The 27832-nt window shown below is 41.5% G+C and overlaps 2 protein-coding genes across 3 annotated transcripts in view; one reads left to right on the forward strand and one right to left on the reverse strand.

Annotated features, from left to right (window-relative positions):
* SKA2 (spindle and kinetochore associated complex subunit 2) overlaps positions 1–15185 on the reverse strand; it is a 44706-nt gene extending 29521 nt beyond the window's left edge. Inside the window, exon 1 of the mRNA XM_003272327.4 lies at positions 15047–15185. Within this exon, the coding sequence (XP_003272375.1) occupies positions 15047–15079 (33 nt within the window). The 5' untranslated portion in view covers positions 15080–15185. The remainder of the gene's footprint in view (positions 1–15046) is intronic.
* Positions 15186–15661: 476 nt separating this feature from the next.
* The window catches only part of PRR11 (proline rich 11), a 41738-nt gene continuing 29567 nt past the window's right edge, over positions 15662–27832 (forward strand). Inside the window, exons 1-2 of one of the 2 annotated variants that reach the window (XM_003272328.2) lie at positions 15662–15721; positions 27151–27283. In XM_003272328.2, the coding sequence (XP_003272376.1) occupies positions 27156–27283 (128 nt within the window). In that variant the 5' untranslated portion in view covers positions 15662–15721; positions 27151–27155. Of the gene's footprint in view, positions 15722–25522; positions 25551–27150; positions 27284–27832 lie in introns of those variants that run through there. The other variant, XM_030827906.1, reaches the window with a different exon arrangement.

Below are 27832 nucleotides of genomic sequence, written 5' to 3' on the forward strand. Positions count from 1 at the left end.
AACAACCCATAGATTCTCATTGCCACGGTATGCTCTCCTACAAAGGACCAGTGCCCTTAAAGCTCTAAACACATCCTCTTATGAGAGACCTTATCTCAACAGCATTAAATTACATAAAGTGAAAAAAAGTATTTCAGTCTCACCTATGGTGGGCTAGGCATAGAGAGAAGAGTTGGTAGACAGGTGTGTTCTGGACTTACTAAACAGGCTTAGAAATGCATTTTCCGGCCAGGCGCAGTGGCTCACGCCTGTAATCCCAGCACTTTGGGAGGCTGAGACAGACGGAGCACAAGGTCAGGAGATTGAGACCATCCTGGCTAACATGGTGAAACCCCGTCTCTACTAGAAATACAAAAAATTAGCCAGGCGTGGTGGCGGGTGCCTGTAGTCCCAGATACTTGGGAGGCTGGAGCAGGAGAATGGCATAAACCTGGGAGGCAGAGGTTACAGAGAGCCGAGATCGTGCCACTGCACTCCAGCCTGGGCGACAGAGCGAGACTCCATCTCAAAAAAAAAAAAAAAAGAAATGCATTTTCCATAGAAACATTTTAAGGGAGAATTAAGTATCTTAATGGAACTAGTTTGGCTATAATCAAAAAACCTACTTTTATTTTTAATTTTTTTTTTATTTTTGAGATGAGTTCTTACTATGTTGCCCAGGCTAGTCTTGAAATCTTGAGCTCACACAATCTGCCCGCCTTGGCCTCCCGAAGTGCTAGGATTACAGGTGTCAGCCACTGTACCCAGCCAGAATCTACTTTTCGTACATTTTCTTCTCTTCAATGTACATTTAGAAATACCTTTATCTACTCTCCTTTTACTTTGTTCATAGCTTTGGTTTACCATCTTCTGTATTATATTTTAATCTATGTTTACATGGTAATGTCGCCACATGGTTTCAAACATCTTCCTGGCAAGAGATCACTTCTTTTTTGTATCCTTAGTTTTTAATATACAGCCTAATGTGCAGTGACAAGAGGGAATAGATGAAAGAACAAACATTCATTCATTTGAAAGAACAAACCACCTGGGAACCCAACTACCCTTTAAAACACGTTTTAAGGGAAATATTTCAAGTTCCCAGCAAGTTAAGGACGACATTTCATGTCTCCACAATCAAAATTGGTTTTTGCCTTTTTCTGCTGGAGAGAGTATTGACCATTACCCATTCTCTCTTCCAAACAGAACAAATGCATGACTATGCTTGTCCAAAACAGATAAGCAGTAATATGCCCTAACACCAGGTCACAGACATGTTATTTCAGGCAATTGGCAACCAGAGGGGATGAAAGTGAGCAAGGGATTCAGGTTCATCAGTTCCCAATCTGCAGGCCTTTTTTTTTTTGTCTTTTTGAGATGAAGTCTCGCTCTTGTCCCCCAGGCTGAAGTGCAATGGCGCGATCTCCGCTCACTGCAACCTCCTCCTCCCGGGTTCAAGCGATTCTCCTGCCTCAGCCTCCCGAGTAGCTGGGATTACAGACACCTGCCACCATGCCTGGCTAATTTTTGTATTTTTAGTAGAGACGGGGTTTCACCATGTTTGCCAGGCTGGTCTCGAACTCCTGACCTCAGGTGATCTGCCCGCCTCAGCCTCCCAAAGTGCTGGGATTACAGGTGTGAGCCACTGCGCCCGGCCCAATCTGCAGGCTTTCATGGAACAATTGCTAGGATATATACATGAGCCCCTGCCTCTAAAAGGCTAGTTTTATTTTTTATTTTTATTTTTATTTTATTTTTTTATTTTTATTTTTTGAGACGGAGTCTTGCTCAGTTGCCCAGGCTGGAGTGCAGTGGTGCAATCTCAGCTCACTGCAAGCTCCGCCTCCTGGGTTCACGCCATTCTCCTGCCTCAGCCTCCCAAGTAGCTGGGACTATAGGTGCCCACCACTACGCCCGGCTAATTTTTTTTGTGTGTGTATTTTTTAGTAGAGACAGGGTTTCACCGTATTAGCTAGGATGATCTCGATCTCCTGACCTTGTGATCCGCCCACCTCGGCCTCCCAAAGTGCTGGGATTACAGGCATGAGCCACTGCGCCTGGCCTAAAAGGCTAGTTTTATCAGTCAAAGTAGACTACTTAAATTTTTTTTTTCCTTTGTAGAGACAGAGTCTCATTTTGTTGCCCAGGCTGGTCTCAAACTCCTGACTTTAAGCAATCCTCCCGCCTCTGCCTCCCAAACTACTAGGATTACAGGTGTGAGCCACTGCTCCAAGCCTTAAATAATTTATGTAATTTGGCTGGGCACGGTGGCACATGCCTGTAATCCCAGCACTCTGGGACGCTGAGGTGGGCAGATCACAAGGTCAAGAGATCGAGACTATCCTGGCCAACATGGTGAAACCTTGTTTCTACTAAAAATACAAAAATTGGCTGGGTGTAGTGGCGTGCGCCTGTAGTCCCAGCTACTAGGCAGGCTGAGGCAGAAGAATTGCTTGAACCTGGGAAGCGGAGGTTGCAATGAGCCGAGATTGCACCACTGCATTCCAGCCTGGCAACAGAGCAAGACTCTGTCTCTAAATAAATAAACAAATAGATAAATTCTGTAACTCAAATGACAGCCACGGCCGTGCACAGTGGCTCAGGCCTGTAATCCTAGCACTTCGGGAGGCTGAGGCAGGTAGATCACTTGAGCCCAGGAGTTCAAGACCAGCCTAGCCAACACAGTGAAACCTCATCTCTACAAAAAATACAAAAACTAGCCAGTGTGGTGGCATGCACCTATAGTCCCAGCTACGCAGGAGGCTGAAGTAGGAGGATGGCTTGAGCCTGGGAGGCCCAGGCTGGATTGAGTGGTGATCACATCACTGCACTCCACTTGTGTGACAGAACGAGACCTTGTCTCAAAAAAAAAAAAAAAAAAAAAAGAGAGAGAGAGCCTAGACATACTTCAAAATTATGGCACATGATACCAAGAAACTCAGTGGCTTAAAAACTGATTATTTATTTTCATGGACCTGCACATTGACCCGGTTCAGGTACTCTAGGCTAGGCTGAGTTTGGTGGCTTTGCTTCACACAGCAATTCTGGAGGATGCCTGGTAGGACCTTTGCTACTGGTGTCTCTCACCTTCTTTGAACCCATGAGATATTCTCATGGAGCTAGAGGAAACATAAGAGTAAGCAGAAAGATTCAAAGTCTCTTAAAGGCCCAAGTTCAGAGCTGCACACTGTCAATTCTACCCACATGCCATTGGCCAAAGCACATCAAGGAGAAAAATGTACTCTACTCATCATGACAAACATGTGGATACAGGCAGAAATGAAGAAATGGGGTGAATTATTCACTTTACTACAATACTTCTATTTTCTTTGAGAAAAATCAGAATAGGTCATGGTAGTACATGTAAATGACAGGGATGGTGTTATTGCACGCATATTCAGATAAATTCTTTAGTTTATATATGGTGGGTTTTTTTTTTTTTTTTTTTTTTTTTTGTGAGATGGCGTTTCGCTCTTGTTGCCCAGGCTGGAGTGCAATGGTGCAATCTCGGCTCACCACAACCTCTGCCTCCTGGGTTCAAGCGATTCTCCTGCCTCAGCCTCCAGAGTAGCTGGGCTTACAGGTATGCACCACCACACCCGGCTAATTTTGTATTTTTAGTAGAGATGGGGTTTCTCTATGTTGGTCAGGCTGCTCTTGAACTCTCGACCTCAGGTGATCCACCCATCTCAGCCTCCCAAAGTGCTAGGATTACAGGCATGAGCCACAGTGCCCGGCCCCAAAACTTTAACTGGATGTTTATATGTAGATGTTTTAAATTAAGGAATATAGGTTCATGATTACTATAGAATATGAATTTAAAATGATTAAAAATGTTTAGGAGTGTGGGCGCAGTGGCTCATGCCTGTAATCCCAAAACTTTGGGAGGCCGAGGTGGGCGGATCATGATGTCAAGAGATTGAGACCATCCTGGCCAACATGGTGAAACCCCGTCTCTACTAAAAATACAAAAATTAGCCAGGCGTGGTGTCATGCACCTGTAATCCCAGCTACTCGGGAGGCTGAGTCGGGAGAATCGCCTAAACCCCAGAGGCCGAGGTTGCAGTAAGCCGAGACTGCGCCACTGCACTCCAGCCTGATGACAAAGCGAGGCTCCGTCTCAAGGAAAAAAAGTGTTTAGGAACCTACTCACAGTCATTAGGATAGTCACCATAAAAAAAAAAATGACAAGTGTTGGAGAGGATGTGGAGAAACTGGAACCCTTGTCCACTGTTGGTGGAAATGTAAAATGGTATAGCAATTGTGGAAAACAGTATGGCGTTTCCTCAAAAAACTAAAAATATAATTACCATATTATCCACCAATTCCACTTCTGGGTATACACCTAAAACAACTAAAAACAGGGTCTTAAAGAGATATGTGTACACCTATTTTTATAGCAGAATTATTCACAATAGCTAAAACAAGGAAGCAACACGAGTGTCCATGGAGGGATGAATAGATAAGTAAAATGTAGTACATACATACAATGGAATCTTATTCTGCCTTAAAAATTGAAGGAAATCTGCAATATGCTACCACAAAAAATGGATGAATCTTGAGAACATTTTGCTGAATGAAATAAGCCAATCATAAAAAGACAAATACTGTATGATTTCATTTAAATGAGGTATTTAGAGTAGTCTAAATCACAGAGACAGATAGTAGAATGGTAGCTGCTAGACGCTGGGGGGAGGGGAAAAGAGGAGTAATTGTATAATGGGTATAGAGTTTCTTTTTTATTTTTTGAGATGGAGTCTCACTCTGTCGCCCAGGTTCCCAGGTTAGAGGGCGACACTGCATCCTCCACCTCCCGGGCTCAAGAAATTCTCCTGCCTCAGTCTCCTGAGTAGTTGGGATTACAGGCACACGCCACCACGCCCAGCTAATTTTTTGTATTTTTAGTAGAGACGGGGTTTCACCATGTTGCCCAGGCTGGTCTGGAACTCCTGACCGCAGATGATCCACCCACCTTGGCCTCCCAAAGTGCTGGGATTACAGGTGTGAGCCACCGCGCTCAGTCGAGAGTTTCAGTTTTACAAAATGAAAAAGTTATGGAGATGGATGATGGTGATGGTTGCACAACATTATGAATGTATTTAATACCACTTAAAATGGTTAAGATCATAAACATTATGTTACATGTATTTTAACACAATAAAAAAATAGGGAAAAAAGTTCACAAATGTAATAAACAGTATGGTAAGAAAACTTAATAGCTAGAATATTGATCTTACTTTCTCAATACTCCTAGCTCTCCCTCTCAACAGTATACTGCAACCCTTGCAGTTTCCCCCAGTTGTACAATAAACGCTCATCTCTGGACGTTCACATGTACTATTTCCTCTGCCTGGAATATTTGCCCTCTCCTTCAGTTGGCTAATCCCTACTCATCTTTCAAGTCTCGGATTATATCTCACCTCTAAGAAGAAACCTTTCCCAGGTTAGTTTCCTCTTTCCAATGTGCCCCCATAATATCTAGTATCTACTTTTCCCATCATGTCATCTGTATTTAATTTATATGTGTACTTAATCACAGATACATTAGTTAACATATTTATCTGTGTCTCCCAGATAAGTTTCTTAATATCTTTAGCCTCTGTTACTAGCCCGATCTAGAAACACTTAATAAGGCCAGGCATGGTAGCTCAAGCCTGCAATCCCAACACTTTGGGAGGCTGAGGTAGGAGGATCATTTGAGTCCAGGAGTTGGAGACCAGTTTGGGCAACAAAGGGAAACCACGTCTCTAAAAAAATTTTTTAAACTAGCCAGGCGTCATGGTGCACACCTGTGGTGTCAGCTACTCATGAGGCTGAAGTGGGAGGATCACTTGGGCCCGAGAGGTCAAGGCTGCAGTAAGCTGTGATTGAGCCACTGCACACCAGCCTGGGTGACAGAGTGAGACTCTATCTCAAAAAAAAAAAAAAAAAAAGTTAACACTTAATGAAACAAAGTAGGAAGCACTTCTATCTACAATTAGGCAAATTAGGTGGGGAGAGAAAGGATTTGTAAAACTACAGCTCTCACATTTACTAACAAAAATGTCTTAAAAAGTTAAATTTATTTGCAGTCACTAAATCACTAGATGAAACCTTAGCAAAAATTGGCTAAGATTATTTCCTTATTTATAAAATGAGACTACACCAGGCGTTGTGGCTCATGCCTAATCCCAGCACTTTTGAGAGGCCAAGGTGGGAGGATCACATGAGGCTAGGAGTTTGAGACCAGCCCTGCCAATGTGGTGAAACCCCATCACTACTAAAAATACAAAAATTAGCTGGGCGTGGTGGTGCACGCCTGTAATCCCAGCTACTCGGGAAGCTGATGGAGGCAAATAGCTTGAACCCAGGAGGCGGAGGTTGCAGTGAGCCAAGATGGTGCCACTACACTCCAACCTGGGTGACAGAGTGAGACTCTGTCTCAAAATAAATAAATAAATAATAAAACGAGAATAAAAATATGGAACTCAAAGAATCAAGGGCTGATTCTAACTTTTAAAATGTTATATATTGAGATAAATTAGAAGTACGAGCTTATAAAATCTAATTAAGAATAGTTATTTTATTTATCTGGGATATTCTTTCTTTCTTCGTTTTTGTTTTTGAGACAGGGTCTTGTTCTGTAACCCAGGATGGAGTGCAGTGGCAGCACAATCATAGCTCATTGCAGTCTTGATCTTCCGGGCTCAAATGATCCTCTTGCCACAGCCTCCCACGTAGCTGGGACTACAGGCACCTGCCACCACACCCAGCTAATGTTTTTATTTTTATTTTTAGTAGAGACGAGGTCTTGCTATGTTGCCCAGGCTGGTCTCAAACTCCTGAGCTCAAGCAATCCTCTGTCTCGGCCTCCCAGAGCACTGGGATTACAAGCATGAGCCACTGCACCTAGCTGATCTGGGATAGTCTTTTTTTATTTTCTTTTTTTTGGGACAGGCGTGGTGGCACATGCCTGTAATCCTAGCTACTAGGGAGGCTGAGGCAGGAGAATCGCTTGAACCTGGGAGGCAGAGGTTGCGGTGAGCCGAGATCACGCCATTGCACTCCAGCCTGGGCAACAAGAGCAAAACCCCGTCTCAGAAAATAAAAAGAGAAACAATGTCCTCAAATGAACCCCTTGGCCCCTCCTCTAGGTTATTAAAAAAACAAAAACAAAAACAAAAACAAAATCCTACCCACTACTCTTAACAGCCCACTAGAGAACAGTAAGAAATTGTAATTAAAAGACGAAGAGGAAAGCAGCTGCACTTAAGGCCAGGGCTGGTAACTAAGAAAGAAATTTTATATATAAGACACACACACACACACACACACACACACACACACACACACAAATTTGGAATAAAATGGCTTTATGATGAGGATTTATGGTCTTCATTCTCTACAAATGATGTCCTTGCGTCCATGCCTAACATTTTAGGTATCTTTCTTCCTTCTGGTATCTGTATTTTCCCAACTATTTTTAAAGGACTTTTGCTTAACAAATAGCTTACTTTCTTCTGAAATTCAATGCATTTAGAACCCATGTTGTAACTCTTCTTGATCTACTTTTTTTTTTTTAAATTTTATTAGAGATGGAGTCTGGCTATGTTGCCCAGGCTGGTCTCGAACTACTGGGCTCAAGTGATCCTCCTGCCTCAGCCTCCCAAAGTGTTGGGATTACAGGTGTGAGCCACCGTGCCTGGCCTTTGCTCTATTTTTAAGAGCACTAGTAGAAATCACACTAAACAGACTATTAAATATTTTTTAAGCAAAAAAAAAAAAAAAAGTTTTTTTTTTATCTGAGACGAAGTCTCGCTCTGTTGCCCAGGCAGGAGTGCAGTGATGCGATCTTAGCTCACTGCAACCTCCGCCTCCCAGGTTCAAGCACTTGTCCTGCCTTAACCTCCCAAGTAGCTGGGATTACAGGGGCACACCACTGCACTAGGCTAATTTTTTGTATTTTTAGTAGAGACAGGGTTTTACCATGTTGATCAGGCTGGTCTTGAACTCCTGACCTCAGGTAATCTGCCCGCTTCGGCCTCCCAAAGTGCTAGGATTACAGGCTTAAGCCACTATGGCTGGCCAAAAAAAAAAAAAGTTTTTAATTTTAAAAAATTATAAGCAGACCTACACACTGAAAATTGCAAAACTGTCGAGAGAAAATTTTAGAGACCTAATAAATGAAAAGATATGTTTGTGCACCAGAGGGCTCAATATTGTTAAGATAACAATTCTCTATCGGGCACAGTGGCTCACTCCTGTAGTTCCAGTACTTTGGAAGGCTGAGGCGAAGGACGGCTTAAGCCCAGAAGTTTGAGACCAGCCTGGGCGACACAACAAGACCACATCTCTAAAAAAATAAAAATAAAAAAATTTTTTTGAGGTAGGATGTCACTGTCAATAGGCCAGAGTGCAGTGACACAATCACGGCTCACTGCAGTCTCGACCTCCCCAGGCTCAGGTGATCCTCCCATCTCAGCCTCTCAAGTATGTGGGATTACAGTCTTGCGCCACCACACCCAGCCAATTTTTCTATTTTTTTTGTAGAGATGAGGGGGTTTTGCCATGTTGCCCAGACTAGTACAAAAAAAATTTTTTTAATTAGCTGGGAGTGGTGGCACGTGCCTGTGGTCTCAGCTACTTGGGAGGCTGAGGTGGGGGAGTATCATCTGAATCTTGGGAGGTCAAGGCTGCAGTGAGCTATGACCGCCACTGGACTGCAACCTGGGTAATAGAACAAGACCCTGTCTCAAAAAAAAAAAAAAAAAAAAAAAAAAGAAAAGAAAATAGGCAAAAGATTGTGAGACATTTCACTAAAGAAGATATACAAACTACAAATAAGCATATGAAAAAAGGTTTAACGTCATTAGTTAAGGAAGTGCAAATTGAAACTACAATGGGGCACCACCACATACCTGTTAGAAGGGTTAAAATTAAAACTGATATTTTTGCATCAACCTAATACCAAGTGTTGATAAGGTTATGGAAAAACTAGAACCCTTATCAATAGCTTTGGGAATGCAAAATAGTACAGCCACTTTGAAAAATATTTTAGCAGTTGCTTATAAGATCAAGCATACTTTTTTTTCCCCCAAGGATACATTTATCATGCTACCAGAAATCCCATTTCAGTATTTACTCAAGAGAAATGAAAACATTACGTCCACACAAAGACATACTCATGGCGGCTCACTCCCAGAATCCCAGCACTTTGGGAGACTGAAGTGGGAAGATCATTTGAACCCAGGACTTAGAGACCAGCCTGGCAATATAGTGAGACTTCATCTCTACAAAAAAATTTTTAAAGTAGCCAGGCATGGTGATGCACACCTGTAGTTCCAGCTACTCAGGAAGCTGAGGTGGGATTGCTTGAGCCTAGGAGTTTGATGGTACAGTAAGCTATGATCACACCACCACACTCCAGCCTGGGTGACAGTATGAGACCCTGTCTCTAAAGAAAAAAATATTGTTAAAAAAATTAAACAAAGACATTTGGGAGGGCAACACAGGAGGATCACTTGAGCTCAAGAGTTCAAGACCAACCACAGCCATTTTATTCATAATATGCAAAACGTGGAAATGACCCAATGTCCATAAGTTGGTGGATAAAGAGTTTGTGATATTCTATACAATGAATACTACTCAGCAATAAAAACTGTCCAACTACTAATATAACATGGATGAATCTCAAAGCATTATGCTAAGTGCAAGAAGCCAGACACAAAAGACTATAATGTATGATTCCATTTAGATGAAATTCTAGGAAAAGTTAAACTAGAGATCAGTGGTTGCCAGGGACTTGGGGAAGAAGAGGTTGACCACAAAAAGGCACAAAGGAATGTAGGGGTCTCACTCTCTTGCTCAGCCTGGTCTGGAATGACTGGGCTTCAGTGATCTTCCCACCTCAGCTACCCGAGTAGCTGGGTCTACAGGTGCACCACTGTGCCTGGCCACAAAGGAGCTTTTTGTAAAGTAACAGAAATGTTCTATATCCTGGCTGTGGTGGTGGTTACATGACTGTATACATTTGTCAAAACTCATCAGTTCACTGGGCATGCCACACCCCTGTAGTCCAAGCTACTCAGGAGGCTGAAGTGGGAGGATTGCTTGAAGCCAGGAGTTCTAGGCTGTGCTGCATTATGATTGCCCCTGTGAATAGTCACTGCCCTCCAGCTGGGCAACACAGCAAGACTTTGGCTTTGCTTAACAAATAGCTTACTTACTTTTATTTTATATAATTGTATCTCAATAAAATTCATATTTTTTAAAAGTGATGAATCCACACTATTGTATCTCATAAGAATAAGCTGTAAAACAAACACTCTTAGGTTTTAAATTCAACCATTTCCTAGACAATACACAAAATTAAGACCAATTAAGATTTGGAGGACTAGGCACAGTGGCTCACACCTATAATCCCAGCACTCTGGGAGGCCAAGGCAAGAGGACTGTTTGAGCCCAGGAGTTCAAGACCAACCTCAGCAACACAGTGAGACCCTGTCTCCACAAAAAATTTCAAGAAAATATTAGCCAGGCATGGTAGGACACGCCTGTGGTCCCAGCTACTTAGCAGGCTGAGCGGGGAGGATTATCTAAGCCTGGGAGGACGAGGCTGCAGTGAGGCGTAACTGGGCCACTGCACTCCAGCCTGGGCAACAGAGCAAAACTCTGTCTCTGGAGGAAAAAAAATGACTTGGGGCAAGTAACTGCAGGAAAAATATACAGCAGAAATTGTTTCCATCACTACCAATTCATCATAAAATTCAAATAAAAGCTAAAGTTTGACAGAACCTATCCAAATATGTAACAGAAAGCAACAAATTATAAAGTATTACTCATTTAGACAAACCATAACAACTTAGATATAAAAAATATTCTCCAGATGTGTTTCACAATGCAGTAAAATATTGTTTTTAATTAGTTAAAAGGCTTTTTTTTCCAAATTATGACTTTCTAAAACATACACTGTTAGTAACAACATTATAGTTCTCAGCAACAAAAGTTGTGGTAAATTATTTACTGATACTGAAGAAAGATGTAAGAATCAAAATTCTGGCGTGCATCCTGCTTTCAGATGCTTTGACAATACTATTGCACTGCTAGCTGTAAAGTACAGTAGTGCAATAAAGTCAGAGCATTCGTTAGCAGTAATAAGTAGGAAAGGAACACAAAAGCATCTTGCATCGGTTGAAGCTTCAGTGTGAAAAGAATTTAAAGTAGGGTTGCCATTTTGGACAGAAAAACATCCAAAACCCAAAAACATTTATATCAATGTTTTTTTAAAAAAGGATAAGACTTAAATATCAAAGTGATGTTGCTTATTGATGACTAATATGCAAATTAACGTTCAAACAGAAACATGCATATATGTAGAAAGGAATTTTGTAAATATGCCCTAAGCCTTAATAGTAATTAGAATGGGTATTGTTAATACTTTAGGATTGGTATTAACAAAACCAGTTATAATTACTACTAAGACAAAGTTGTGAAAAATATTTTTGTTCTCTGCAGAGATGTTGGTTAGCTCCTTCTTCAAGGCAATTTACTGATTAACCGCCACGTAAAACAAGCCCTTTGAATAAAAGTATCAAAGAAAACAAATGAAAAGTAAAATAATAAGTTTCTGAATCTCTACATACTCAATCTATCACTCTGGAATCTAAACCACTATAAAAAGAAAACACAAAAGCACTTACCATCTTACAGCTTTTTATCTCGAGTTTACTAAGGGCTATTATAACAACAGAAGGGAATCAATGTGCTCTAAACAGAACATTAACCCTATCTAACTCGATACTATCCAAGGGGATTTTAAAATTTCAGTTAACTCCTGAAATCTCAAATAGAGGCAGAAAGCATGTCCATTTCCTTCAAACTTAGAAACATCAAAGAGAAAATAATGATAGGGGGGAGGTGGGACTGAGATTTAAGTAACAAATTTCCTTAGTTTCAAGCTAATTAACATTCTAACTTTTTTAACGGATAAGAACCCAATCAGAAGTCAGATGTAAACCTAGAAACAGAAATAGTATCATAGTATCACACTGCATTATTTTTTGTGTACAGTCACTAGTAGTACCATGAAAGAACAAAGCTAAACAAATACCACCCCATCAATAAGTGAAGGGGAAAAAGTCAGAGAACAAAGATTGCCCTACAATAAGCTTATTCCCCTATTAGTAATGTTGATTGATGCAAAAATATATTTTCATTATTTTCACCAACCTCCCTTTAAACGGTCCAATTCAACTACTTAGTCGGATTGAGCCTACTAAGGAAATGGACTCATATAAAGGACAGCTGAAATGTAAGTGTCTTGGTGTCAAATCCTGGGCCACATAACTAAAATATTAGAATATTTAACACTGGTAGCCAAGTTTCAGGTTTTAAAGACAACCGTTTAAAAGATAAGTGTTTAACTTTCTGAATTGGAAGTTATTACAAACAAGAAAAATATGAAAAAAATTTAAGGTATTAACAAAATTAGGATAAACACTTTCTTTTCAAATTAAATATTATGCATTTCCTTTTAAATAGTCAGTGCTAGTTCCTTGACAAATCCTTTATTTAACTGATGTAAAACCAAAAATCAGAAGATAGCACAGGAAATCATTTACTCTTGAAATCTTTTAAAATAAACTGGTCCACAAGTATAACATTTTTTTCTAGAAGCACATGGTAAATCTGAAGATGAGATGCACTGTCTTTTATTATCTAGTCAATACAAAGCAGTAATAATTAAAGCCATGATAAAAATTCATTTCTAAACCCTAATAATTATGGAAACAAACTAATAACCTGAAAGGAAAAAAAAAAGCTACCACTAATTTACTTGCAAGGATGTAAGAAAGGAAAAAAACCTCATTTCTTTTTTTCCTGTCTTCAAAAAGAATTTAAATACTACCCCATCATTCAAACAATATCTAAAAGTTTAAATGTCTGGCTATCTTATAATTTTCTAAAACCTACTTTTTCAAAATGTTTACTTCATCATTGTTCACTTAAAAGAGAATTTGTTCAATCTAAAGAAGTCCTGTGAGAATACTGACTCTACTGCAAAAAACAGACGAAGTTTAAAAATTAAAAACAGCCAATTTGAGAAGCAAACCTGTTAAAAGCAGAATTAGCATCATTTAGCAGAAATGAATTATGAATTTAAGCAGAAATATCTATATCAGTAGGGAGGAATTCAGAATGGGAGAAGGGCAAGATAGTCTTAACATTTAAGCCTGTTGACAGAATCAAATTACAATGTTTAATAGTTTGTTTTTTTAAATGATAAAAATAATAAAACTTAGAACTAAAAGTTCATTATTACAGGTTTGAAAACCTGCAGGAAATTTTTCCTTCTTCCCTCCCATTTATCCCTACACTTCTCCAACCCCACACACACTGCACAAAGAAAATTTAAACACAAAATGCTAAAAGTAATTGAAAGCCCTCAAATTAAATTTGTATATGAGAGGCACTCCAATTCATTAGCACATCAGAAGAAAATAAGATATATCAAGGCCTCGCTTTTTCTGGGGTGGGAATGGGGGGTGGGTGAGGTTTCTTCCAGGATCACCACCCATCCTTTCCAAGGAAGAAGTTAGAGACCCAAGATTCAGCTTGGAGAAAGCAGGGCAGACCCAAAGGATACCTAAGCAGTAATGCCAGGGAATGGCGTGGGAAGGAGGGACAGATTACAAACGAAGAAAGAAGTTTGTTTTTTACTTTTTTAAAACTCAATCTTTTTTTTTTTGAGACGTAGTCTCTGTCGCCAGGCCGGAGTACAGTGACGCGCTCTCTGCTCACTGCAACCTCCGTCTCCCGGATTGAAGCGATCCTCCTGTCTCAGCCTCCCGAGTAGCTGGGACTACAGGGGCGTGCCACCACACCCGGCTAATTTTTGTATTTTTAGTATAGACGGAGTTTCACCATGTTGGCCAGGATTGTCTCGATGTCTTGACCTCGTGATCCGCCCGCCTCGGCCTCCCAAAGTGCCGGGATTACAGGCGTGAGCCACTGCGCCCGGCCAATCTTATTTAACAGACAAGCAAACAAACAAAAAAAGACAGGAGCTCAGTGGCAGGCGCTTCCTCCAAAGTCCAGGTTTTTAAGGAAAGCAGCCCAACCTGGAAAAAAAAAAAGAAAAAAGAAAAGAAAAAAAAGATAATGCTGAACGAAAAGGGCTGAAGACAGAACAAGGACACTAAGAGGAAAAAAGCGCGGGCGATCCAGCTGGTAATCTAAGGATGGGAGGGAGGAAATAAAGAGAACAAGTGAGGGACGGATCCTTAAAGAAAACTAGGACAGCCCCCCAGCTGGGCGCCCCCGAGCAGGCCAAACACTCCAGCAACAACGGGAGTGCTTTCCAATTCTTCGCCCCCGTTTTCTACTTTCACAGATGAATGAAAGTGCACAACTCAAGAGCAGGATGCCTTTCCTGTCTCAATCCCGCCCGCGCTCCAGGAGAGGAGCTCGTGGTTACGATCCCCTTCGCTTGCACCTCTTCCCTCACCCACGGTTTGCCACCTCCGGACCAAACAGAAACGGGTCTAGGGGCTTCCTTGGCCGTTAGGAAGTTGTGCATACAAGTCTAGCATCCTTTCTCAGACTTTCTCGGCCCGCCTTTTAGAACGTGAGCGGGTTGGCCCTACAGGGATTTCTCCTCGCCCCCGTCGGTTTATTCCCCACCCCACCCTCCGTTCCCCTTTCTTGGAGTGTGAACCACCTCTCCCTTCTTGGGACGCTTAGGAACCGTTCCATTCACATCTTTTTTGGTACAAACACAGAATGCGGTCTGCATCCGGCGCCGTTTCGTAAGGGGTGTAAAGGTGAGGGCAAGGAACAAGGAATTCCAAAGGCCCCGCACCCTCAGCATCTCCCGCCATTTCCCTGACGAGTTTCCCGGATGTAACCCCTTCCCCGAGGCGGTTTAGACACCAGACGGTGGCGGCTCCCTTTGGTGCAGGAGGAGGGAACTCGACTCTGGTCCAGCCTCCGCCGCCCGAAGTTTCCGGCGACTCCAAATTGTGCCCCACCTTCGAGGCCATGGGGGAAAAATAAACTACCCAGTAGATCTCCTTCACTTTGCACTCACCATCAGTTCCAGCTTATCGACCTCCGCCTCCATGTTGAATAGTTGACATTCCTCAGACCGCGGCGGCGCTTAAGCCGCAAGCCGTACTAGCACGGAGGGCCTCCATTGGACAGCTGTCACTCAACATCTCGCACTCATTGGCTCCTCCGTTCCACCGGCTCCCGCCCATTGGCGACTGGGTAACGCCCCTCTGCATGAGACACATTTTTCTGTTGGGCAAAGACACAAAACGCCGCAGGAGGATTGGCTGCTGTGCAAATTTTTTTTTCCATTGGCTGCCCCCGCCTCTCTACTTTCAATTTTGTAGTTAGGGCTCTGCAGAGAAGAGCTAGAGATTGGTGCAATTGGAAGAAGAGCCAACCAATCACACCAGAGCTTCCACCGACAGCAGAGGGGACGTAACACACCTTCTTTCCCCTCCTGCTTTCCTTCCCCTTCTCTCCCGCCTTCTCCTTATTCATACCAGAAGCGCCTCAGCTCTGATTGGCTGGAGCGCTCTGCTATCTCAGCCAATCACAAGCCGGGCTGTGCTCCTACACTATCCGAAGAGCGAATCGTGCAGAGACCGTGTCTACGATTGGTCTCTCCCTGAAAAGGATTTAATTTTGAATTTTTCTTTATGGCGTGGGAGAGGCCACAGCCCGGACTCCATCGACTCCCCCGGCTCTTAGACTAGTAAGTGCAGGAACTATTATTTCTTTGTTATCTGAGCTCGCGTCTTGAGTAGCTGGGCCTGTTGCTGCTTGTGTTTTTATGGTTTGAGGTGGGGACTTTGGCCGGACACGAAGGAGAAATGGAAAGGGGGAAGGGGAGGTTTGAGGCTGGGGAAGAAGTGCTCGGCCTGGCTTCATCTTAACCATACTTCTATTAACACTTCGCAAGATACGTTTTGGAGGAAAGCATCTGCCTTCCTTTTGAACATTTCTTTACATATTTGCTGCTCAATGTAAGTCCACAGATCAGCGGCATCCGCATCTCTTGTTTGCTTGTTACAAATGCAAATTATCGGACTCTACCCAAATTTACTAAATCAGAATATACATTTTAACAAGATTTCCCTCAGTGATTTCTATGCACATTAAAGTTTAAGTTGGTACATTTCCTGACTGGAAATATTACTATGTTACTCGATATTGTCTGGCATTCTGTTAGAGTGTCAATTTTAAATGTGTGTCCTGTTTACTGAGTGCCTAATGCTGTGCGGGATGAGACTTTGGGGAGCTGCAGTCTCTTTGGAAAAAGAAGACAGGAACAAAAACAGCAATGCTTAAAAAAAAGCATAAAACATAAAATTTAAAAAAATCAAGTACCCAGAAATAGTGCTATGGGTGTTCAAGAAGAATCAGTTGAACTGGTAATGGAAATTAAGTAATTGAAGGCTATTTGTGGAGGAGCGCAAGAGACTTCCATAAAAATGTGTTTTAGGAAGATGGCAATGAAATGCAACAGTCATTTCCGTTGCTGCTACAGCTTTGAAAGTACCCCAGAACAAATAACTTTTCTTTTCTTTGTTTTTTGCTTTTTGTTTTTTTTCTTTTTTTGTGACGCAGTCTCGCTCTGTCGCCCAGGCTGGAGTACAGTGGCTCCGTCTTGGCCCACTGCAACCTCAGCCTCCTGAGTAGCTGGGACTGCAGGCGCACACCACCACGCCCGGCTAATTTTTGTATTTTTAGTAGAGACGTGGTTTCACCCTCTTGGCCAGGATGGTCTCGATTTCCTGACCTCGTGATCCACCCGCCTCGGCCTCCCAAAGTGCTGGGATTACAGGCGTGAGCCACCACGCCCAGCCACAAAGAACTTTTCATATCATTGGGTGGAGTTTTCACAGAAGCAGCAGTGCCAACTCTTGCAAAAGACTGTAATTCTTACTGTATTATTTATTGCATCTTCCTATTGGAAAATAGCTTTAGACCCATCTTTTAGCCATATGAAGATGTGGTATGATATGAAGAAGTAAAAACCTCCCTAACCAAGAGAATTTGACAATATTAGAACATATTTCTTAACTAAAATAACACTTGCTAGCTAACCCTTAGCAGGAATGCTTCTTTTCATTCTTTATTGAATGAAACATTATTTAGCTCCTGCTGTATTCTAGATGCTGGGAAAACAAAGATGAATGAAATTTATCATACCCTTGAAAAGCTAACAGTCCAGCAGGATGACAAACATACAAGCAAAAATTACAATGAAATGTAATAAATTTTATAATAAAGATGTGTATAAAGTGCTATAGAAGTGCCAAAGAGATGACATTTCATCCAGTATAAATTCTGTAAGGAGGCTGGGCATGGTGCCTCACACCTGTAATCCCAGCACTCTGGGAGGACGAAGCGGGTGGATCACTTGAGGTAAGGAGTTCAAGACCAGCCTGGCCAACATGGCAAAATCCCATCTCTACTAAAATACAAAAATTATCTGGGTGTGGCGGCATGCCCCTGTAATCCCAGGTACTCAAGAGGCTGAAGCAGGATAATTGCTTGAACCCAGGAGGCGGAGGTGGCATTGAGCCAAGATCACACCATTGCACTCCAGCCCGGGTGACAGAGCGAGACTCTGTCCCCAAAAAAAAAAAAAAAAAATTCCAGAAGGACAAAGACTATGTTGGTATTGTTCAGGATTGTATGCCAGCACCTAGCATAGTACTTGGTGGATTATAAGCACTCAGCTAATATCTATAAGATAAAGTAACAGAATCTTGAAGGCTAGGTATAAGTTGACTTGGAAGAGGATACTCTGAACAGAAGGAAAGGCTGATAGAAAAAACAGAAAGTATTTGATGTTTAGTATACCTGGAAGTACTAACCGCTAGTCACTAGAAGAGACTATGGCAAAGGGCCATTAGAGCTAAGTTGTGAAAAGTTTTGAAAGGCATGCTAAGGAATTTAATTTTGTCAGTAAAGGAACCTTCAAATACTTTTAAGCAAGGGAATATCTAGATCTCATTTTGTTTTAAAGTATCAGTTCTGGTAACAATATGGAAAATGAACTGGCAAGGAGAAAGACTGAAGGCAGGAGAATCATTGAAGGAACACTCAGCAAACCCAAACTAAGAAACATTCTCCAAAATGACTGACTTGGACTCTTCAAAATTATAAATATGAAGAAGCAAATACATAAATAAAAAAAGCTGGAGAATTGTTATGAATTAAAGGGGACTAAAGAGACACTACGGCTAAATGCGTTGTGGAACCAGGGTGGGAGAAGCTATAAGGGATATTGAGACAATTGGGGCAATCCGAATATGTGCTGTTTATTAGATCATATCATAACAAGGTTAAATTTCCTGACTGTGATTGTGGTTTTGTTGGAAAATTTCCATGTTTATGTTAGAAAACAAAAGCTAAAGTATCTAAGAGTAAAGTATCATGATGTCTGCAACTAAATCTATTCAATCCAAAACTAAAAAAATTTATATGTGTATATATTTATACATACATACAGAAACAGTGTGTGTTCAAAGACGGCAATTGACAATTGGTAAATCTAGGTGAATTGTATATGAGTGCTTATTATACTATTGTAAATTTTTTATTTCCTGAAGCCTTGAAATTTTTCTAAGTAAAAACAGTAAAGGAAAATAGACAATAGTGAAAGACAAAAATGAAAAAAGTGAAGGCAACTGAAGTTAGAGGACAGAATGGAGGGGGATGGTAAGGAGAAAAGACAGGGTAAATTAATCAGAGAAATATTTCTGATTCATACTCACATTGGCCCACACCCAGGTGTGGGTGCCCCCAGTGCACACGGCGTGATCTTGGCTCACTGCAACCTCCACCTCCTAGGTTCAAGTGATTCTTCTGCCTCAGCCTCCTGAGTAGCTGGCACTACAGCACACTCCACGCCTGGCTAATTTTTTTATTTTCAGTAGAGACAGGGTTTCACCCTGTTGGTCAGGCTGGTCTCGAACTCCTGACCTCAGGTGATCCACTCACCTCAGTCTCCCAAAGTGCTGGGATTACAGGTGTGAGCCACCACGCCCAGCCTCCCACACCCTCTTTTTTTATAACCCTCTACTCCAAGAGGAGCTCCATTGTCTCTGCAGTCTTTTCACCTTCCTGGCCATGCCTTTTCTAGTTCTTTCTCTACCCACTCCTTATACATGGTGTTTCTCAAAGTTTGGTAATCAGCTCACAGATCTTTTCACTCCACATATTTCTCTGGGTAATTTCACCCATTTCTAGTGTTGTTATTTTCTCTAGCTACCTATATACTTATGAGTGCAGTATTTCTCTAGTATATTTCCCCTGAACTTCTGACTTTGAACATAGAACATAAGCAGTTAGATGTGTTTAGATACTGTACTGTCACTCCTATAATCAGGTCGTCATCCCCTAGACAGTTGCAATAGGTTTGTAAGTGGTCTCTTTGCCTTCAGTCATGGTCCCATAAATCCAGTTTCCACAATGCTGCCAAACCATTCTTTCTAAAGAACAAATATGAGCATGACAATTATCTGCTTAAAATCCATTATTGTTTCTAATGTCTTGGTCCTTATCCACCCTCCAGCTTCATCACTCATTGCCCCCTGACAAAACTTTATGTTGCAGGATATGCTTTAGTCACACTGAGTCTTGTCTGAATCCCCTGACATACCTTTCTGTGAAATGTTTCCATGTTATTCCCTCTGATGGGATGAGTCCTCCCCAGGCCCACCTTAACCTAGCCCTTTCATCAAAGCTCAGCTTAGGCAAAACCTTTGACAGAAACCTCAACCCTTATGGGAGAATTATGTACCCTTGCTTTATTTCTCCATTAATATCATATACATATCCCATCATAACCCATACCATATTGTATACCTGTTTACTTTCTGCTTACCCATCTTTCCCCACTATAAACTCTTCGAGGGCAGGAATGTGTCTTATTCATTTTCATAGCAAGTTATCACCATATGTTGTTGAATTAAACTTCTGTATTTTAAAAAATCTGATATAGTAATCTCAAGCAGCAAAAAAAAAAAAAAATCAAAGAATAATAATGATAATAATGATAAAACTTATTGCCTGCCAGGCACTGTAAATACTTTACATGATTTACTCATGTACTCCTCAAAACTCTGAAGTAAGTTCCTATTAATATTATTATTTCACAGGGGAGGAAACTGACACAGAAAGGCTAAGAATCTCTTGAAGGTCATAAATAAGAAGTTATGACAGTATAGTAGAGCCATGATTTGAACCTGTGCGGTATAACTCCCTGGTCCTCATCCTTAACCCCTACAGTATACTTCCTCTTGTTTTTTGTTTGGTTGGTTGGTTTCGGTTTTGGTTTGGGGTTTTTTTTTTAGACTGAACCTCATTCTAATTTTTATATTTTTAGTAGAAATGGGGTTTAACTGTGTTGGCCAGTCTGGTCTCGAACTCGACCTCAAGTGATCTACCCACCTCGGCCTCCCAAAGTGCTGGGATTACAGGTGTGAGCCACCGTGCCTGGCCTATAATATGGCCTTTATTATTGTTTGATTTGTTATCAAGAGCTCCAGATGTACCAGTTTTCTGGTTCCTTAGCCTAGAAATCTTTTCTTAATGAAAAGAAGATGTAAGTAAAAATGAGAGTAATTTCTAGAGATCATAGAGTTATTTAGGAAATTTATGTTGTTTTTGTCTTTTTTTTGGAAACAGTTTCTCGCTCTGTCTTCCAGGTCGGAGTGCAGTGGCACAGTCATGGGTCACTGCAGCCTCAAGCTCTTGTGCTCACGTGAGCCTCCCACCTCCCCCTTCAAAGTGGCTAGGACTGTAGGTGGGCCACTGTGCCACGATTTTTTTTTTTTCTCTTTTTCATGGAGTTGGGACTCTCACTATGTTGCCCAGAGTGGTCTCAAACTCCTGGGCTAAAGGGATCCTCCCACCTCCACCTCAGCCTCCCAAAGTGCTGGGGATTACAGCACTTTGAACCACCGCCTTTTGCCTATATATTTATGTTTCTAATGATTTTTCAGATTATTTGAGAAAGCAGTGTAAGAAAAAAATTAGTTTAAAAAATACATAGGCCAGGCATGGTGGCTCATGCCTATAATCCTAGTACTTTGGGAGGCCGAGGCAGGCAGATCACCTGAGCTCAGGAGTTCAAGACCAGCCAGGCCAACATGGCGAAACCCCATCTCTACTAAAAATACAAAAATTAGCTGGGCGTGGTAGTGTGTGCCTGTAGTCCCAGCTACTCAGGAGACTGAGGCAGGAGAATCGCTTGAACTCGGGAGGCAGAGGTTGCAGTGAGCCAAGATCATGCCACTGCACTCTAGCCTGGCCAGGCAACAGAGCAAGACTCCATCTCAAAAAAAAAAAAAACATAAAACAAAAAAAACACACACACACAAAACATAAGGGCCGAGTACAGTGGCTCACACCTGTAATTTCACCACTCTGGGAGGCCAAGGCCAGTAAATTGCTTGAGCTCAGGAGTTCGAGACCAGCCTAGGCAACATGGTGAAACCCTGTCTCAACTAAAAATACAAAAACCAGCTGAGCATGGTGGTAAGCCCTTGTAGTTCCAGCTACTCAGAAGGCTGAGGCAGGAGGATTGCTTGAGTCCAGGAGGTCAAAGCTGCAGGGAGCTGAGATCACACCACTGCAATCCAGCGTGGGCAACAGAGCAAGACCCTGTCTCAAAACAAAAGGAAAAATGCTTTAAGGAATCACGAAGGAATGAGCTTCTATTCAATGTTAACAATTAAAATCCCACCTAATCCAGCAAAAAGAATTTGTAGGTCTCATTACCCTTTTGGAAAGGGGATAAGTATATGTATTTTAAGCTAAAGGAAGACTGCTATATACTCTTTCAATTTGGGCAGTTATCCTCTGGAAAGTACCTAATGCTTTTAATTAAGTAATGATACTAAAACAAACCTTAATTTTTTGTGTTCTTGTTTTGACTGAGGTAGAAATTTGCTATTCTCCACTTTCGCAAGAGCTGTGATTATTTTTGGATGGAACAACTAAATATCTAGGAATTATCTCAGACTGCATCTTTCTACCATGACAGATTTTGCATGGTTCCTTAATCCTCTGCATGTGCCAATTACTGTATTTAATTAGAAGGAGATTAGATAGAAGCACTAATAACCCAGGTCAGACACACACACACACACACACACACACACACAGAGAGAGAGAGAGAGAGAGAGAGAGAGAAGGAAACATGATTTAGTTCCTAGACATCTTTATCTTGAAAAATAATTCCCAAAATGACAGACATTGGCTTGTGTAGGACTCTTTAGAAATTTGAATGCATAGACACTGGAACAGCCACCAGGAAAGGACTAGAAAGAGATGGCCCTGTTTCAGAATGGTGGTACTCAACTTTTCCAGCTAATGGTACATACCAAAGTTTGAAAGTCAAATACAATACAAGCCTTATTATAATTAGAAAGAAATAACAAAAAAAATGGCAGTCCAGTTTAAACCACCCCTCTGTAATCCTGACTCCCAATTGTTAGAGGCAACACTATTAAGTCTTGTAATTATTTCTTCTGGTATTTACCTCCATATTTCTAAGTAACATTCATACTATTATTTCATGTTTTTTTTCAAGTTTAGACACTATATAAATTTAGACAAATACTGACTTCCATTCACTTTCTCTCCTTTTTTTTTTTTTTTTGAGACAGAGTTTCACTCTTGTTGCCCAGGCTGGAGTGCAATGGCGCGATCTCGGCTCACCGCAACCTCCACCTCCTGGGTTCAAACGATTCTTCTGCCTCAGCCTCCAAGTAGCTGGGATTACAGGCATGCACCACCGCGCCCGGCTAATTTTTTGTATTTTTAGTAGAGATGGGGTTTCACCATGTTAGCCAGGATGGTCTCGATCTCCTGACCTCATGATCTGCCCGCCTCGGCCTCCGAAAGTGCTGGGATTACAGGAGTGAGCCACCGCGTCCGGTCTGGTTTTGTTTTGTTTGTTTATGTTTGTTTGTTTTGGAAACAAGATCTCCCTCTGTTGCCCAGGCTGGAGTGCAGTGGCACAATAATAGTTCACTGCAGCCTCAAACTCCGAGGTTCATGTGATCCTCCCAGCTCAGCCTCCTGAATAGCTGGGACTACAGGCTTGTGTTGTTTTAAGTTAAAAAAAAATCAGGGCCGGGTGTGGTGGCTGACGCCTGTAATCCCAGCACTTTGGGAGGCCAAGGCAGGCCAGATCACTTGAGGTCGGGAGTTCCAGACCAGCCTGACCAGCATGGAGAAACCCCATCTCTACTAAAAATACAAAATTAGCCGGGTGTGGTGGCGCATGCCTGTAATCCCAGCTACTCAGGAGGCTGAGGCAGGAGAATCGCTTGAACCCAGGAGGCAGAGGTTGTGGTGAGCCGAGATCATGCCATTGCACTCCAGCCTGGGCAACAAGAGCAAAACTCTGTCTCAAAAAAAAAAAAAAAAAAATCCTTTAGACATCCCTTGTGTTTAATAATCCCTGCTTCACCTTCCTTCATTATTTCAGCAGGAAGAAAAAGTGATATAATAAAGGTGAAGTCAGCCAACTATGTTTTGATGTGTTTCCTAAGCCCCTAAGGACAATTAAGAAAAGCACCTTGTCAAACTGGGACCTGATAGTCCAATTAGATGTTATCAGGAATCTATTTCTAGAAGGGCTGTCGATATATGCGCTGCCACCATTTGCCATTAGGGGTGCCCTCTGCAAATCATGGAACCAAGCCAGTGCTCAGTTTTTACAACCTGCAACAGGGTAGTGGGGGTTCATCAGCCAGTGGAATCTGAGAGCTGAGCAAGTATAGTGCTGCATACCAAGTGCTGAAAGGTTACTGAGTGAACAAAAGTGGAATGAATGTGTATTTTAAAGGCCAATTGTTCCCATTCAAATCTGAGTTTGAAGGGAAGGAGGCCCAGGCCTTGAGATCATTTTCAGTTCTGCTACTTGAATAACAACATCTTTGTTCCTCAAGTAGCAACAACTAAAAGCAGCAAAGCCCTTCTGGAACTTCAGCTCAAACTAGCTGTGACTTAATTTTCTTCAGAAAAGGATCCAGATTGAAATGTGAATATACTAGATAATGTTTTTGTTTTGTTTTTTCATTTTGTACCACAGCAAGGAGGACCCTTTTATTAAAGGTTTCCAGAATGTTCACTTGGTCACAATCAAGATAATGTTAACATATATTTAATGGTAATATATTTAATGTTAAATTGATCATTATGATATTTACTTATATAGATATATGTTAGTGTATAGCATATTAGTATGTATAGCATCTTAAAACAGATATATTTATATAAAAATATTTATTACATTCTTAAGTACAAAGCAGCTTTTATTCTCTTGATGATTCTTGATTATATCCTGACATTTGTATAAAAAATTCACTTTATTTCTACAGATCCTAATTTGCTGTTAGTGTATCAAGTGGCATTGCCACTTTTTAATTTTTTATTTTTTTAATTTTATTTTTATTATTTTAAAATTGACCTATAGGACCGGACGTGGTGGCTCACCCCTGTAATCCCAGCACTTTGGGAGGCCGAGGCAGGCGGATCACGAGGTCAGGAGATCGAGACGATCCTGGCTAACATGGTGAAACCCCGTCCCCACTAAAAATACAAAAAATTAGCCAGGCGTGGATGGTGGGCATCTGTAGTCCCAGCTACTCGGGAGGCTGAGGCAGGAGAATGGCGTGAACCCAGGAGGCGGAGCTTGCAGTGAGCCAAGATCGCGCCACTGCACTCCAGTCTGGGTGACAGAGCAAGACTCTGTCTCTAAATAAATAAATTGACTAATAATAATTATACATATTTGTGGGGTACATAGTGATGTTTTGATACATATAATGTATAGTGAATAGATCAGGGTAGTTAGTATATTCATCATCTTCAACATGTCATTTATTTGTGTTAGTAAAATTCAATACACTTCTAGCTATTTGAAACTAGATAGTATATTATTGTTAACTATAGTCATCCTACAGTGCCATAGAACACTAGAACTTATTCCTCCTATCTAGCTGTAATTTATTAATGGAAAGGGATCCCAATCCAGACCCCAAAAGAGGATTCTTGTACCTCGTGCAAGAAAAAATTCAGGACAAGTCCATAAAGGGCAAGCATGTTTATTAAGAAAGTAAAGGAATAAAAGAATGGCTATTCCATAGGCAGAGCAGTGGCATGGGCTGCTCAACTGAGTATACTTATATCTTGATTATATGCTAAACAAGGGGTGGATTATTCATGAGTTTTCTGGGGAAAGGGTGGGGATTTCCCAGAACTGAGGGTTCCTTCCCTTTTTAGACTACATAGGGTAACTTCTAGACATTACCATGGCATTTGTAAACTGTCTTGGCGCTGGTGGGAGTGTCTTTTAGCATGCAAATGCATTATAACTAGTGTATAATGAGCAGTAAGGACAATCAGAGGCCACTTTCATTGCTCTCTTGGTTTTGGCCATGTTCTTTACTGCGTCCTGTTTTATCAGAAGGGTCTTTGAGACCTGTATATTGTGCCAACCTCCTATGTCATCTTGTGACAAAGAATGCCTAACCTCCTGGGAATGCAGCACAGTAGGTCTTAGCCTCATTTTACCCAACCCCTATTCAAGATTGAGTTGCTGTGGTTCAAATGCCCTATTTTGTATCCTTTAACAAATCTTTCCCTATTCCTCCTTCCTCCCCACCTTTCCCAGCCTCTAGTATCCTCTGTTCTACTAGGTAATGTTTTTATTTTATTTTATTTTATTTATTTATTTATCAGATGGAGTCTTGCTTTGTCACTCAGGCTGGAGTGCAGTGGCGTGATCTCGGCTCACTGCAACCTCTGCCTCCCAGGTTCAAGTGATTCTCCCACCTCAGCCTCCCCAGTAGCTGGGACCACAGGCACCGTGCCACCATGCCCAGCTAATTTTTGTATTTTTAATAGAGACAGGGTTTTGCCATGTTGGCCAGGCTGGTCTCGAACTCCCAGCCTCAAGTGATCTGCCCACCTCGGCCTCCCAAAGTGCTGGGATTACAGACGTGAGTCACCGCACCCAGCCGGTGTTGTTTTTAAATGCTTTAAAATAACTGTTTTAAGGCCCACGCCTGTAATCCCAGCACTTTGGAATTATGCCACCAGTGTGGTCGCGTGTGCCTGTGGTCCCAACTACTTGGGAGGCTGAGGTGGGAGAATCATTTGAACCTGGGAGGTGGAGGTTGCAGTGAGCTGAGATCACGCCACTGCACTCCAGCCTGGGTGACAGAGCTAGACTGTGCCTCAAAAAATAAAATAACTGTTTTAAAACACCCATGTCTTAGATTTGGGGTAATTGTTATTTCATTTTACAGTATATTGCCTATTTAATCTAGTGTCGCACCACAGTATATTAGAAAGAACATGGAAGACTTACAGGTTTGGACTTATTGCATTGCGTTGACAGATTGTCTAATCTTTTTTATCCTCAGTTTATTCTGTAAAAACGGGAATAAAAATCCTTGTCAGGGATAATACTTTGCAGGATGATAAGGGTTAACTGAAAAGATGTATGTGAAGATACCTAACAGTAAAGGGGTATTGAATAAATGGTTAATGTTGTTTCCTTATCTCACTACAATTCCACCTGTCACAGTGGATGCTCAGTAGATGCTGCTGGTAAAGAAACATATTCTTTTTTTTTTTTTTTTTTTTTTGAGGCGGAGTTTTCGCTCTTGTTGCCCAGGCGGGAGTGCAATGGCGTGATCTCAGCTCACCACAACCTCCACCTCCCAAGTTCAAGCAATTCTCCTACCTCGGCCTCCCGAATAGCTGAGATTGCAGGCATGAGCCACCATGCCTGGCCAACATATTATTTGAATAACTGACTATAACCCAACTACAGCCATTTTCGCTACTATAAAGAAAGAAAAATTCATTTAACTTAATGAAGAAAAGCAACACAAGCAAAACAAACTTAGTAATATAATGCCAAGACCAAGATCTCTCCAGAGATAGTTTAAATCTGGGTTTACATTTTCCCCTACTTCAGGGCTCTTCTGGGATGCTGGTAGTGACCTATTTCTTAACCAAGATGGTGGTTATAAGAGTGTGTTCATGGTATGATAATTCATTGAACTACACACTTAAGATTTGTGTACTTTCTATATGTATATATTATTCTTCAATTAAAAATGTAAAAAAATTTCTCTGCAGAAATCATGCCCAAGTTCAAACAACGAAGACGAAAGCTAAAAGTCAAAGCCAAAAGATTATTCAAAAAAAAAGAAGCCTCTCACTTTCAGTCCAAGTTAATTACACCTCCTCCTCCACCACCCTCACCAGAAAGGTAAGGCATAATGTGGAACAAAAAAAACTATTAGAGAGATCTGATCAGTTTAAGATAGAGTTTCCAGATTTAGCAAAAAAAATAGAAGGCAGGGCCGGGTGCAGTCATTCATTCCTGTAATCCCAGCACTTTGGGAGGCCGAGGTGGGTGGATTACCTGAGGTCAGGAGTTCGAGATCAGCCTGGCCAATGTGGCGAAACCCTGTCTCTACTAAAACTACCAAAATTAGCCTGCGTGGTGGCGAGCAACTGTAATCCCAGCTTCTCGGGAGACTTAGGCAGGAGAATTGCTTGAACCCGGGAGGCGGAGGTTGCAGTGAGCCGAGATCGCACCACTGCACTCAAGCCTGGGCAAAAGAACGAGACTCCGTCTCAAAAGAAAAAAAAAGTAACATACAAACATGCCAATACAAAGTAAAAAATTACATCTGAATTCTCACATTTCAAAAACATACAGTAAACATCAAATAAAAATTTATTTTTGTAAGAATTTAGGGGAACTATCATGTAGCTATAAGTGTAATAGATATATTAAGTATCATAGATAAAA

Source organism: Nomascus leucogenys, chromosome 14 (genome assembly GCF_006542625.1).
Source record: "Nomascus leucogenys isolate Asia chromosome 14, Asia_NLE_v1, whole genome shotgun sequence".
NCBI lineage: Eukaryota > Metazoa > Chordata > Mammalia > Primates > Hylobatidae > Nomascus > Nomascus leucogenys.